Consider the following 14,261-nt stretch of genomic DNA (forward strand, 5'->3'; position numbering starts at 1 on the left):
AGTCTGAGAGGCTTCTCCCTTCTGAGGAAAAAAAATAAAGAAAAAAATGCTGTAAAATAACTTTTATAGCTGTAATTTAACAGAAGTGAACACAATTCCTGGGTGGCGGGGGGAGAATATATAATTTTGACTTTCCTATGCCCAGTTTTGCAAAGAGGAAAAAAAAAAAAAAAGGTCCAAGTTATACAAAATATCCTTTCTTAGGTGTTGTTGCACAGATAACCTCCGCGATGCAAAGGGATTTTATTTTAGGCTGTATAACACCCTGCACACGGACTGAATTACTCCTTGCAGCTGGCCAGGCACAGGACCCTTTTATAAGAACAAGGAGGATTCATTTTAAGATGAAGATGTCAGTGGACAACCTGCATGGAGCATAGCTGGCAAGCTCATCGAGATGGAAGCACACCTGGGCACGTGCTGCACTTAAATAAAATCCCTTCTCCTGGAAAGCCTAATATTTTTTGTACTAACAGAACAGCATGCAGAGGCATGAACTCCTAGACGGGAAACCACCATTTCCAACGTTGCATTCCAAAAATGCAACTGGGTAGTTATTTTCCATGCGTGCAGTACGTTTTACACACAGTATGTGTATCCTTAGGACTTGGCACGTTCTCTCAGGCTCCAAGATTGGAGAAGAGGTGACACAAAGGCCACCCCACCCCTGCCCACCCCATCCCCACAGAGACCCCCATCCCTCTCAAGGTACCTCACCTATTTTGGCCAAGGATGCAAGCATGATCCAGAGCGTGATTTCAAAGGGGACTTGGACATGCTGATAATCCAGAGAGAAAAACGCGTGCTTTGAGGATTCGTTGCCCTGCACTTCCTCGGCAGCCCAGCTGACGTTCTCCAGGATCACATCCTCTAGCAGCGACATCGGTGGGGAGCCCTGCAGGGCTCTGACCCTGGTGGCTTGGAGGATGGAGGAGAGCAGGGACCCAGCTAGGACAGCAGCTGCAGTTTGGCACCTTGGCCCCAGCCCCTCCGTTTGCCCTGGAAGCTGTCTGCCAGGGGATTTGGCAACTGGTTTCTCCCGGCCGTTGGCTCTCGCTGCTGCAGGCAAGTGGTTGGGAGCGCTGCTGGGGACACCGGAGCTCGGCTCGCCCTCGATGTGCGGGTCACTGCAAAGAGAGGAGCAACTGCTCCGCCTCACGCTGACTCCCCTCCCTGGTCCGTTACTTTCCAGCTAGGAGACTGTGCTGGAGAATCACACCCTTTGGCACCGTGTGAGCAAACGTGTGGAGGTTCCTCCTGCAGATGCTTCCCTGAAGGAGCAGCTTGTGTGCCCTTAGCCAAATCGCACGTCTACGCATGCTTGAGAAAGAGACAAGTTGCATTTTAGTCCTAACTCGTGGCATATTTAGGCTTGTGGTCTAAATCCTTCTTGGAGGGGGCAAAAAAAAAAAAAAAACCACTAAAAAATCCTTCATCGCTGCTAGAGCAGCCAGGTTTGATGGAACAGGTCCCACATAACACAGCCCCATCCAGAAACGGCCTCACCTTCCAGTGGACTTCACTGGGCTTCTCCAGTGCCCACAGATACCACATGGCAGCAACATTACTGAGAGCTACAGTTTCCGTTTGGTAAATCAAGCAAAGCTTTTTTACACCAAACACAGAGCGGTAATGCTGCGCTGGACGAGTAGGTTTCAACAATTACTTAAAGCTTCTTCCTACAGTAAAGGCCACCAGGAAAAATTACTTTCATCTCCCTTCACCACTAGAAATGGCATCAAAAACTGAGTGAGCTTGCTTCGAAAAGTTGGAGAGACAGAAAAATAAAGTTATTTTCAACAGTGTTAGATGTATTAATAACACAGAGGGGAAAACCCCACACGTATCAGGCCAAATCCCTCCACTGTGGGGTTTCATTTAAGGTGATGATGTTTCAACAGGGATGAACCTGGTCCAAAGAACACATGTAATTAAAATATGAAGGCCCTGGGCTGTTGCTAGGCTGATCGATGGCCTATTTGTTCCTCTTCAGCTGCCTAAACGACACCAAAATTGAGCTGCAATAACAAGCTGGTGACCCACTTTGCTGCTGCAGAGTCAGAACCCGGCATCAGGCAGGCAGAGAGCCTGGGATGCTCCGTGCCACGGCAGCTCCCTGTCCCTGATCTCGTTTGTAAAGCAGGAGGGGGATAAACTTTGGGAGACAGGAAAGATGTAGTGGTACACTCCAGGAGCGACTTCTTTCTACTCTACCGTGGTTAATTTAAATTTATAGCGTGCCTTTACCACCCCTGCTGACTTTGAAGCAAAGCAATACTCATCTCATTAGAGCAGTCTTCTAGCAAGTTCAGCTTTTTAAACCTGGTGCCACTTCTCCCTTTGTATATTAAAAAAAAACAAAAAAACCAAACCTGCAGGACAGATGCTTGGAGGACAGAAATCCCACAGGGTCTTTGTTCCATAGTTTGATTCCACAGGGTCTGGGATGGGGATGAGAGGAAGCATTGAGGAGATGGGATCCCTCATGACTCTGAAGGAGGGAGAACACAGTGCTCTTAACAGCAATAAGAAGTATTTAAGATATTACTTAGCCAGAGTTTAGAGCAGTGGAAGCAGTCCTGACCCTGTGCTTGCATGCCAAGCCATCATATTTCCTCTTTCTGCTGAAATGTTTGGTGCTGAATTTGGGCGTTTGAAGACTTGTTCGATTTGGTGGGATGGCAGAGGAGTTCTGCCAACCCCCCCTTCCCCTCCACCCTCAAATGAGCCACTTTGATTTCTGCTATTCTCAGGAAAAAAGCAAGAATGTTAATATTCACTTACATTTACCTTAAGCCAAAATTGAAATGTTTGCACCTTGTAGGGAAAAAAAATAAAGACCTGAAGTGGGGAGCTCAATGGCACCGCCTGGAAAATCTTTTTGTGCGTAGAATCAATATCTACTTGATAATGGAACCAGAAAAAAACAAACCAATAGAATTGGGACAGGATTTGAGGAAGGTCAACAGAGAGGCTAACACTAAAATATGCTCCATTTTTCAAACAAAGTCAGCTTATGAAACCAGGACCTTAAGGACTAAGCCAGTGATCAGCTGGAGCGGACAGACACGCATGCGCACTGGTTGACCTCAACTGCTCACCAAAGCTCTCTGAAGGGAGCAAACCAACCGTGGTTCTTCAGAAAAAGATATAAATGTTAACCGAGGGGCACAGAGCCTGGGCCAGCCCCCCGTGCAGGGGTTTTAACGAACCCGTTTCACTTGTTTTCTTCTCCGCTCCTTTCTGTGGCGAGCGTAGCAGCCCACACAAGCTGCACGCAGATGGGTCAGCGCAGCCTCTCTGCAGCCCGGCGTTCATCCTGCAGACCTTCACACACCTCCCTGAATACCCAGTTCTCCTTCTCATCGCTCTAATTGCCGGCTTGCTCTGCCTAGACCTGCGCAAGGACAACAAAAGACTCTTCATAAATATTTTGGACATTGTATTTCATTACAGTGAGAACCTTCAAGTTTGATTTTAGAATTTTGAAACTTTTCATTTTTCAGCTTTGCACTGTTTTACCCTGAAGTTCTATAGAAATGAGCTTGTAACTTCCCTTCAATTCTTATACGTATGCCTGTTCATTACATATTAGTCGTAAATAAACCAAAAGCCAAAGACAAAACGTTTTTCTAGAGTTCTATGACAACAGAATACGTGTTGTTCCTCTTGTAATAACTATTGATATTATTGAACCGCTTTTTAATGTGAGTACCATTTGATCATACATTTATTGACAAGCTTTCATTTTTTCTGCTCTAAAGTGCTTTCCCACATTTCTAGGTTTCCGGGCTAGATTCTAATCCCCATAATTGCATTGATGGGTCCCTTGCTCCTGCTGGAATGAAGAGGATTATGAGAAGAACAAAGTGTCATGTGATACGGTGACAGGGACCAGAATTCAGGCTCCTACAATAAAAACGTTAAAATTTATTATTTTAACTTCTTACAACAAATTATTTTTCTTTACTTACTTTGAGAGCAAAAGGAAAGGTGTGAAATCTTTTCTCTTACCTTCCTGATGTATAATTACCTCTAAGGGCACTCTAACTCGCTATGTATGCATGTATCATTTAACACACACACACAAAAAAGGTAAATCTCAGTTTTCATCACCTCTTGAAATTCATATATCAACTACTGAAAATGATAAAAGATAACTTTGAATAAGTTTGTGCCTTATATAGGGGAAAGGAAAATAATCTGTTGTGTACCTTTTAGCTATGGTATCACAAAGACTTTCCATATTATTCGGGCCTCAAATCAAGAAAGCATTTAAGCATTTACTCAACTACAAGGGCTCAAGGTTTCACAGCTTATGGTTAGTAACACCTGAAAATCCTACATCGGATCGGGGCCTCCCAGAAATACCCAGCACAAAGAATCACAGTATAATCCTCTCAAAAACTGCGCCAAGCTCAACACGCGTCGGCTGTCTTCCCCTCCGTGCAAAGGGATTGCAGGATTTCCCACCACTGGGACTCCCGCCGATTTCCAGTATTCAGTAGGATTCAGGTAATCCTGGTAGAATTACTTCTTCCTTCACAGAAGAAAACCTTGCTTTTTGCATACAAAGAAACGCCAGAGCTGCGGCACCGCACGAACGCGGGAGCGCCAGGGCTGCCGTCAGCCAGGGCAGCTCTACCTCTGGATCGCGGTCTGCGCCGAGAACGAAGAGGGTTTCAAACAAGTACTCGCGGTGTTTACTGACCTCAGACAGGCTAAGCATTCCTTTTCTATTTTTATACTAGGAAAGTTTAGTATTTCCAGAAATTATTTAAACACAGAGCCGCTGTGTGCATTCTCAGGGTGGTTTGTGTTTTCTCTTCACGCAGACGCCCCTCAGGGGCCCGGGGCACGCTCAGGGGGAACCTGCTTCCCTAGCGGCCCACGCTCGTCCCCGCGGGCTGCCCAACTTCGTGGTCTCCCTAGGGTGGCCGAGGCACCGCCGCGCTCCTCCGAGCTACTCACCCCCACCCAAACGCCACGGCCACCGCTCCCCGCAGCCCCCAGCCCAGCGAGCTGCTCTCCCCCCGCCGCACCCCTTCTGCCCCCGCCGCCCCCCCACGCTCCAGAAACAATCTGGGCCCCGACTGCGTTACCACTGCTGGGACAAGCCTGCTCCCCACAGCTCCCCACTCTTCAAAAACCGCCAGCAGACCCCAACCCCTTACCTACCCTACACCCATTTCCAGGACTATTTGGCTTCGACACTCCAGGCACGGCAGAGCAATCAATTTCTCCTCTCACAGTTCTCAGCAGCAACATGGTTTCCACCCTTTCCCCCCAGGGAACGCTCACCTTCCGTCCACCACCAGCCCCAGAGGTAACTCAGTGGATTATCCCTGCGGGAGCTCTTGGCTCCCTATGGGGAAAGCCTTCGTGTGCCATGCCACACTCTGTGTATCTCGTCTAGAGATCACCCACATGATGTTTCAGTGTTATCACCTTTCCCACCCCCTTCTTTGAAGCAAACCTTTTTTTCCCCTCTTACCCAAAAAAACCCACAAAGCTTCCTTTTTGCACAAAGCAGCCAAGAGATTCGTTAAAAGCATCCCACTCCACAAGCAGATTAATAGCCAGAAACTTCTTCAAAAAAGCTAAATAGGGATGGCAGTTTGGTTTTTCTCCATCCCAAGCAAAAATCCAGATACGCATCCTCATCTGAGCTGGGTCTGCGCTGTAACAGATCCAGCGCTCTGACAAAAGCTGAAGGAGGGGCACATAGCAAAGCTCCCAAAAAGTTATCCATACACTTCACCTAGTCAGCTTGTCAAATGATAAAATATAAATGTTAATGATACCTACGTTTGGTATGTGAATATGATTTTTCCCACTGTCATCAGAACAGCCATTTGTTTACATGCATTGGCTAAAATCGGAAGAAGAAAGCCATTCTCATTTATGAACATGCAAAATCTCTTTTTCCCCCCATCAGAATGGAAACTGCTTCTGTTTTCACATATAATCACCTTATTTTTCAGCTTCTCCTCCTCATTGCCTACATTTTCCATTACATTTTAATATGCCCAGTGAAGACTGCGCACAAAATACAGATCTTTCTGAAGAAGCCAGGACAGAAGAGCACATATTGCCACCCATACACAAGCCTGCGAGCAAACAGAGCACGGGTCAAGCAGGCAGGCAGTTTAGCAAGAAGATTTAATCAAAACTGAAATTAACCCAAGCCCTTGTCACACTTCCCTTGCTGGGAAAGATCACACTTGCAGCTATTCTGGACAGCAGGAATGGAAAACCCCTTAAAATCCAAAGCCAAAGCATGGGGGGTGGGGCGAGTGGGGGGGTGGCATATCACAGCCCATCGATGTGTTGAGAAACTCACTTTGCATTGCAGGGAGCTGGATGGATTGACACGCTGCTGAACTCACTGGCACCCCATTGAACCCAGGCAGGAACGTACATTTAATTTAACATCAGCAACTTCATTCACAAATCTGGTTTCAATGAGAACCTGAATTAAAAAATCCATTGAGCAAATGTAATATTAATAAGAAATGAGTAAAGAAGAATAAATCAAAAGAGTGAGACACTCTCCCCCTCCCCACCAGGGAGCTGCAGAAGATGCACACAGTGCTGGATACAAACTCTGTGGTTTATTGCCTAACATTTCTCCAGCTTGAAAATCACAGCTTTACCACTGATGGTTTCACCTTGCCTAAACGGACAGAGTTTAACTAATAGTCCCTCCCATACCAATATTAGGACGATCCAGAAGATCCATAGTCTCCTCACTGAGCACCTACTCTTCTTCCATACAGCTTCCATATAGCTTCCATCCCGCTCTCCCTGTCAGCACAGCAGCCTGGTTGTGCTCCCCGCAGCAGACTTGCAAATTGGCTGTGTTACAGCTTTACATTTAACAACTGCCTAATTAGCATGGCCTTAAAGAATTCCTATAGGGTAATCCCAGACCAAGTACCACTTTAATCATTTTGGCACCGACTTCTGTTCAGATTGTTTTTGTCAAAACCAGCTTGAGCTCTTTGAGCAATTGCTTAAATGACCGGTACATGGAATGGTCTAATTTTTTCTTCATCGTTATAACAGGAGAAGCCTGTAACTGTGGCCACAATAAAACAATAATACTTGTCCTTTTTGATAATCTACAAACCGCTTTTCTGATTAAAAGTCCAAACTTCTAATACCTAGAGACAAATCCAGAACTCAAACAACTGCAGCTCAGATTCATACTCAAGTGGTGGTATGAGATTTCTTCCACTAAATCATACTTTTAAGACTCATTACTTTTTACATGATCAAACTAAAGTCCTTAAATCTGTACCAAAAAAAATAACTCTCCAGGTCACGGTGTGGTACAGTGGGTCAGTCTGAGACCCAAAGGCTGAGCCCAGCCAGCAGAATCAACAATGACATGGCAGTTGTTCCTCATTAATTAGGTGCCCAAACCAATGGGGCTTCCTAAGATCCTTCAAGCCCTCCTCATGAGGGCATAGCCAAAGATTTTTCCTGCTCTGGCCTCAGGTATTACACATAACAAGGCTGGAAGGTATTTCACGGTGCAAGGAACAAACCCCTTGCAGGAAGCTGTCCTGCTGGGATGAGCTCCATCCTTTCCCCAGCTGTGGTCTGGCTGCTGGGGAGGGGAGGGCTGCCAGCTGCTCCCCCTCCATCACGGCTCTGGGGGCTTCCCCTCACACTCACACCAGCCTCCGCAAGGGTGGAGGGAAGAAATTCTTCTCGCTCACCTTTTTCTGCCAGCTTACTCAACCCTTCCTTCCCCAGTCCAAACTGCTAACCGCCCACTGGGAAAATACGCAGGCCTGGACAAACCAAACGCTGAGTATTACTGCTGTCATGGTGTGTGGTCATGACAGTTCTGTAATCCCAAAATAAAGCAAGAGCCAAAGAGGAAAACGGCCCTGGGGATCACCGTGATTTCAGCAGGCAAACTGCAGTGCCACCTGCAATAAGCTTGTGACTGGCAATAAAGCCATGGGACGGTTTGGGTTGGAAGGGACCTTCAGGATCATCTAGGGAGATGACACTGGTCACTCTTCCCTTACCCACCAGCACTGTAACCCCATCGTAGAAGGCCACCAAATTTTTCAGGCGTGATTTGCCCTTAGTGGAGCCATGTTGGCTGTCACCTCCTTATTTCCCACGTGCCTTGTAATAAAGTCACAGTAGATCATACACACACACAATAATTCTTCACCTCAGAGGGGTGAGCACATTGTGCCTCCTGAGGATTCTGTATTTACTAGCTATATGGATATTTTAATTTACAGAGTTCAACTCTGGGTGGAGATTGGTCCCCATTTATTGACTTACTGAGCACCACACAGCTCACTCTGGACACCCACACTCTGGCCCCACATACTCCAAGGTAGGCTGGAGATGCTCTGTTAGGAGGGGTCTACTTTAGAGAAAGTCCTTTATCTGCTGAACGTAGCCTTTGCTTTCTTTTTGTGGAATAAACATAGGCAGGTGGTTACTTCCTAGGATGTATTTGTTACATAAAAATATTCAATAGATCTGGCCAAAAGCCATTTCGATGCAATGGCATTGCCTGTGACCAGTGACCTGTACTTTATGTTTGATAGCTGGGTTCCAGCGGTGCATGGTTAGCAAGGGGAAACAGAGTTGTGCCAGTTCCTTCTCTGAGCATGCAATCGCCACCAGCAAACACCCAATCATATTATTTTACAGTCTAACTTGCACAATTTTTGCATCTGCAACATTAATGTTTTCATTTTCTATTCCAGTTTTTTGCAATTCAGCTAACAGGAAAGAGGAATAAGAATGAACAAAACTTGTTAACTTAAAACTTCAAGCCAAGATTTTTTGGAAACTACTTTGCAGTTATGTTCCTTGTTCCATTAAGTTCACAAATGTTGCTATTTTGAAACAAATCAGTAACAGTTTACGTACACAAAATGAGCAACAGCAGGCATGAGTCTGGGGTTTAACTCACTCTTCTTTGTTAACTTTTGTTACATCTCAGATTGAAACATCAGCTTTATAAGGTTGAGCAATGGACGGAGCAAGTAAATGGTCAGTGTCTTAGAAATTTGGCAATGGAAAGCAGAAGTGTATACTCACTACAGATGGAGAGTGAGAAAAAAACAGCAGCATCGCATAGTGAGTTATATTATTGCACAAAACAAGAATTTTTTTGAGAAGCATCAAGGAGCACTAAATAGTGAGTCAGAGCTTACACATCAGCAATGCTCTGTGGGTGCATTTCTATCACAGGGAACTCTAAGCATATGCTGTGTCTTAGAACTTGGGAAATCTATGTGGGGCTTCCTACAGCTGGGTACAGCAGGACCTGAGAGTTTGCAGAAAAGCCTGATGCAGAGGCGTGAGAGTGAGTTAGAGCCACACCGTGCTGCTTAACGTAAAGTGAAGCACCTCAGCTCCGAGGAATAACACTCCGCGTTCACAGCAAAGCTCGGAAGTCCAGTCCCACAGAAACAGCAGAGGGACATTAAAGCCAGCAGCCCCCTTTGGGATCAATTCAGCTGCGGTGACACTGCCAAAATAAACCTGTAACCCAGGGCTGGCTGAATTGCCAGCACTGCCGATGGACGGAGCAAACAACCACAGCCTGGTTTGGGCTGGGAGGGAGCTGACAGCCCCCCGAGCCCCAACCCCCGCCAGGGGCAGGGACACCTCCCACCAGCCCAGGTTGCCCCCAGCCCCGTCCAGCCTGGCCCTGAGCACCCCCAGGGATGGGGCACCCACAGCTGCTCTGGGCAGCCTCTGCCAGCGCCGCCCTCACGGGGAAGAATTTCTTCCCAGTATCTGCCCTAAGTCTGCCCTCGGTCAGCTTAGAGCCATTCCCCCCCGCCCTGTCACTGCACCCCCCCGTACAAAGCCCCTCCCCAGCTTTCTTGTCGGCCCCTTCAGGTACTGGAAGGTGCCAGAAGGTCTCCCCGGAGCCTTCCCTTCCCCAGGCGGAGCAGCCCCCGCCCCAGCCCACCGGGACAGCAGAGTTTATATTCCCAATATAGAGTTTCACAGAGTTCAGAGCCACGTATTTCAATTTTACATAGTCAGAGCTATATTTAGGAAAGATGCTGCTTCCACTTACCCTCAAGGAAAAGCAGAGTTAATGAGACATGGAAAAAGCCTGTGAGTCTTAATGCTGCTTCTGCTGCTGCTTTTAAAGACACAGCTCTTCTGGTTCCCCGCCATTATCCTTCACCAGGTGAAGCTCCTCAGCTCCTTGCTCACTTGTCTTTCAGCACTTCAACAAACATCAGCAAATAAACCCCCAAGAAAAGTGACAAGATGCCAGATTATTCACAAGAAACAGCAATTTAACAAGATTTTAACAACAGAGTCAAATTTTCTTCCTGGAAGCAAGCCCCAAACAAGCATCCCAAGCAAAATAAAGCCCTGATAGACACAGTCAACAAAAAAGCCCCAGCACGTCTGTGCAAGTTTCAGCTCCGGACAGTCACGGTGCCGATTGATGCACAAATCACCCCGACTTGTGCTGCTGTACCAGCTGCCCCTCCAGTCTTCCCCAGAGCACAGCCCTCGTGCCACGGGGGAACATCTGCAATCCCTGCCTGGGACAGGAGGCACGAGGAAGGTGGGTCTTTGGCCTCCTGGGATTCACAGGTCAATACCAAACTCTTCCATCTCCACTCGAAGCCTGCAGGCAGCCAGGACGTAGCAGTAGCAGAATCTGTTAGCAGCTCAGCACCAAGTGGCTGCTGGCCCACACAGGTGATTTATATTCCGAATAGATTGATGGGGTTATCACAAATAAATTAACTCAGGCAGGAATTAAGTGGTAAGGATCTTCTGGTAAAGAAAAATGGGTTAATTAAAATCAAACACGCTAAACGTTGGAAACTTGTAAAACAGGAGCAAAACAGAAATTAAAAAATCAGTATTTCGATTTCATGCATAAACTAGCGGAGGAAAAGCTGGATTACCATCTTTCTAGATTTTAACCTGCAGAATATAAGAACATCAGCTGATGGAAGCTGTTATTCTGCACACCTGGGCATCCTTTTTGTGGGAAATAATCCTCCCTCCAAAGAGAGGTGGACTTTAGGATTTATTTGCAAAATGGTTGCAAAGCTCTGGAAATCCTGAACTAAAAGGTACTAAAGGAAACCACCACTAGGTATCATCATTTGACTATTGAATAGATACCAGCAAAATTGTTAACAATGATCTGGCATGTAAAAATCCTGATTAAACACCCAGGTAGATTAAGTCACCTTCTGTAGGGGCTCATTTCCCACAGCAGAGAGCAGGCTGGGGAATGATATCCCAACTACAGGTCTCAGTTAATTGGCTATAATTAGCTAAAAAGCCCAGCTTACTCCAGGGTCCTGGTCCCAGCACCTGATGAATGTTTTTCTGTGGCAACAAGGAATCAGAACCGGGTATGAAAGTAAAAAATTCCCTGCCAGCATTTCTCCTTCAATTTCAGATTTTCTGGCATGTGGATAAAAATAACCACCAGCCAGAATGTGGTTTTATATGTCTGACCTGTAAAATTCGGCACTGCTTTCATTTGTAATAAAACACATCTGCTGTCCTTCAGGAGTCTGGGAAAGCACACCTTTTAAGGGATTTTCCTTATGCAATTTGAGTTCACAGAGCTCTTCCTGCTAGTGAAAACAGGCACAGCTTCAGTGCAGCTGATGGAGTTTTCCTCACTTAAATTCAGAATGGGACTTCGTATCTTTCAAATAGAAATAAATCCAAAGCATCTCATGGATTGAAACATGTCAATTAAAATTGCATTGAAATAAAAATAGTAACTGAGCAATAAACATATGTCTCATCTTTCCAGAAATTAGCAGATTTTGCTCCTAAAATGTATTCTGCAGCAACACTGCAGGTATCTTCCTACAAAGAGAAGTTAATTTTGAGAAGTTATTTAAGTTTTGGATTAAACCAGAGTAACAAACACAGGGTGGAAAAAGTACCCAGACGACACTTTTCCACAGGCGAAACCACATAGCATCCTTAAAAAAATATCATTTGTGGTGCTTCACATTACCAACGTGCATTTATCTACATCTTCCCTTGCACTGCTAAAACAAGTGTTACTGTGCTAAGTACTGTTTATTTATTAAAATTCTAAAAACTAGGTCACCTTATGTTTTTCTGTTAGAAAAATGAAGCCCAGAAGCATGCCTGCAATAAAGCCATGTATTATCCTTACAGGTGCGAGACGTATCCTGGCTTCAGCTGTATCCACGGTACGGCTGGGTTCAGCAGAGCTGCTCTCAGGAATTATATAGCACACTTCTCGCCTCCATCACGCTGTAACACTGGCTGTAATTATAATAAAGGCTACAGATAGCAAGCTTTTCTCATCACATTGCTTGTTGTGCTGTGTTTTCTTTTCATTCTAGCTAAAATTGTCCATGTATTTGAAAACAGTAACTCAAAACCAGGTTCTGTAACCAGTCCTGGAAAGGTGTGGGACGGACGCAGCTTTGCAGTAACCTTGGATTCTGCCAAATACGGAATATTCATTTCCATACTCTCTTCTGTCACTCTGTTTCTTTGATGGTGACGGGAGAAGCAGGGCCACCACCCCAGCAGCTGATGGTGCTCAGCGGCTTGGTCAGTGTTGAAGCCGCAGCTGGCTTCAATATCTGGGGCCGGGGGCTGGGGTTAGCAGGAGGGAGAGCAGGTCTCCCCGAACGCGTTTCTCAGGACAGAAAAACGACCGGAGTCCAGACCCCAGCTTTAAACTCTGACTCGCATATTTCCTGAGGAAGCACCTTGCGCAATTAACTTCTTTTAAGACTTTAGTTCGAACTATAAATACATCCCAGGGGAAATCAAAGGCTAGGGCAAGGCAGCACAAATGCCACAGAGCACTTTATTCTATGGTTAATTGCAAACCCTTTGGTTAGTGATGCCCTTTGGAGTATTTTTCCTCTCACCCTCAGTTAACTTATTCTCTGCCCCTCTACCAAGGAAGACTTCAGAACGCTGCCTACTCTGGACTCCTCCAGAATTTAGTAAAGTCATTTCGCCTCTTCCAAAGGACTCCCAACTTGATTTGGAATGCTGAGAAGGGGATTGAGACACACGTGGAATTAGGGCAATGCACAGTAAAAGCAAAGCATCCTTCCCTATCTTCCTCTTAAAAAACAAGGACTAGTTTCAGTATTACTTTGCTCCTTGCACCACTAAGATCAATGGGAATTTTTGATCAGGCAAGGATGTTCACCTAGGTCTTGGACACGTATGAGTCTGATTTTATTTAATTATTTGCTACATACTCAGCAGGAATTGTGTTTGCCTGTCATTTCGATCAGGAGACAGGTTCTTACTTTGGCCACCCACATCGCTTTTCCCTGCAGGAGCAGGTTCTTCCCAATCCTGCTGGTCACCAAACTACAGCAATCCCTCTTTTCCTTCACCCCTCTGGAAACCCCCATCCTGCCACAACACTATCACAGAAAAAGCTACCTCAGATTGAAGGCTGCCTGCCAAAGTAACCCATTGAAAGCTGGGCACTCAAGATGACAAAGAGCAGGAATAGGATTTTTAAAGGCAGAGAAAAGCATACGCAGCTTTCAAGACAGTTCAAGAGAAGCAAAGCGCCCATCTTCCTACAGCTCCCAGATGAAAGTGTATAAAAAGCGGGGAAACACCCCAAAACCAGGGGTGTTTGCTCCGCTCAGACGCTGCATTGGCTCGACGCTTAGACAGGCTCACTCACCACCACCCATCAGGCTGAGCAGCCTCGTTGGCCAGCTGGTTTCTGTTTGATTTCAGACCTTCGAGGTTTGACCTCAAACTTCAGCACACATACCACACTAAACCCACGTGCTGCCACCCCAGCGTGTGTTAAACGTTACGTACATAGATTCATTGAGCTGTGCGCTTAAGTTCCACCCATCCCAAACGACATTGCAAGGCATCAGGAAAGGTTAAAAAAAATAAAAAATCTTTAAGATACCCAAAAGTTTTGTAGTTCCCTTTCCAGTATGCACAGTGCTGTATTTAGCAGGCTGTTTGACAACACGTGCCGTGACGCACACAGCGGCGGTCGCACCCTCCTCCTCCAAAAGCCCCAGCCACCAAGGTGCAGCCTTTACACAGGTACAGCTGACTACGGGTCCACTTCGCCTTTCTTCTGCAAATTTCCTTCTCTGTATAGGCCAAAACAGACACAATTTTAACCCAAAGCCCCATCACACAGTTCCTATTACAGTAAATACAACTAATTCATAAGCTAAATTACTTGAATAAAGAGCTTCCAGGTGAATCCCTTGTGAATT

At 46.0% G+C, this 14,261-nt stretch overlaps 1 protein-coding gene across 1 annotated transcript in view; it reads right to left on the reverse strand.

Moving 5' to 3' along the window:
• The window catches only part of LOC119157540 (sodium/hydrogen exchanger 2-like), a 31,576-nt gene extending 30,470 nt beyond the window's left edge, over nucleotides 1-1,106 (reverse strand). The window contains exon 1 of the mRNA XM_037408552.1: nucleotides 718-1,106. Coding sequence (XP_037264449.1) covers nucleotides 718-883 — 166 coding nt within the window. The 5' untranslated portion in view covers nucleotides 884-1,106. The remainder of the gene's footprint in view (nucleotides 1-717) is intronic.
• Nucleotides 1,107-14,261: the final 13,155 nt, after the last annotated feature.

This window comes from Falco rusticolus, chromosome 14 (assembly GCF_015220075.1).
Source record: "Falco rusticolus isolate bFalRus1 chromosome 14, bFalRus1.pri, whole genome shotgun sequence".
Taxonomy (NCBI): Eukaryota; Metazoa; Chordata; class Aves; order Falconiformes; family Falconidae; genus Falco; species Falco rusticolus.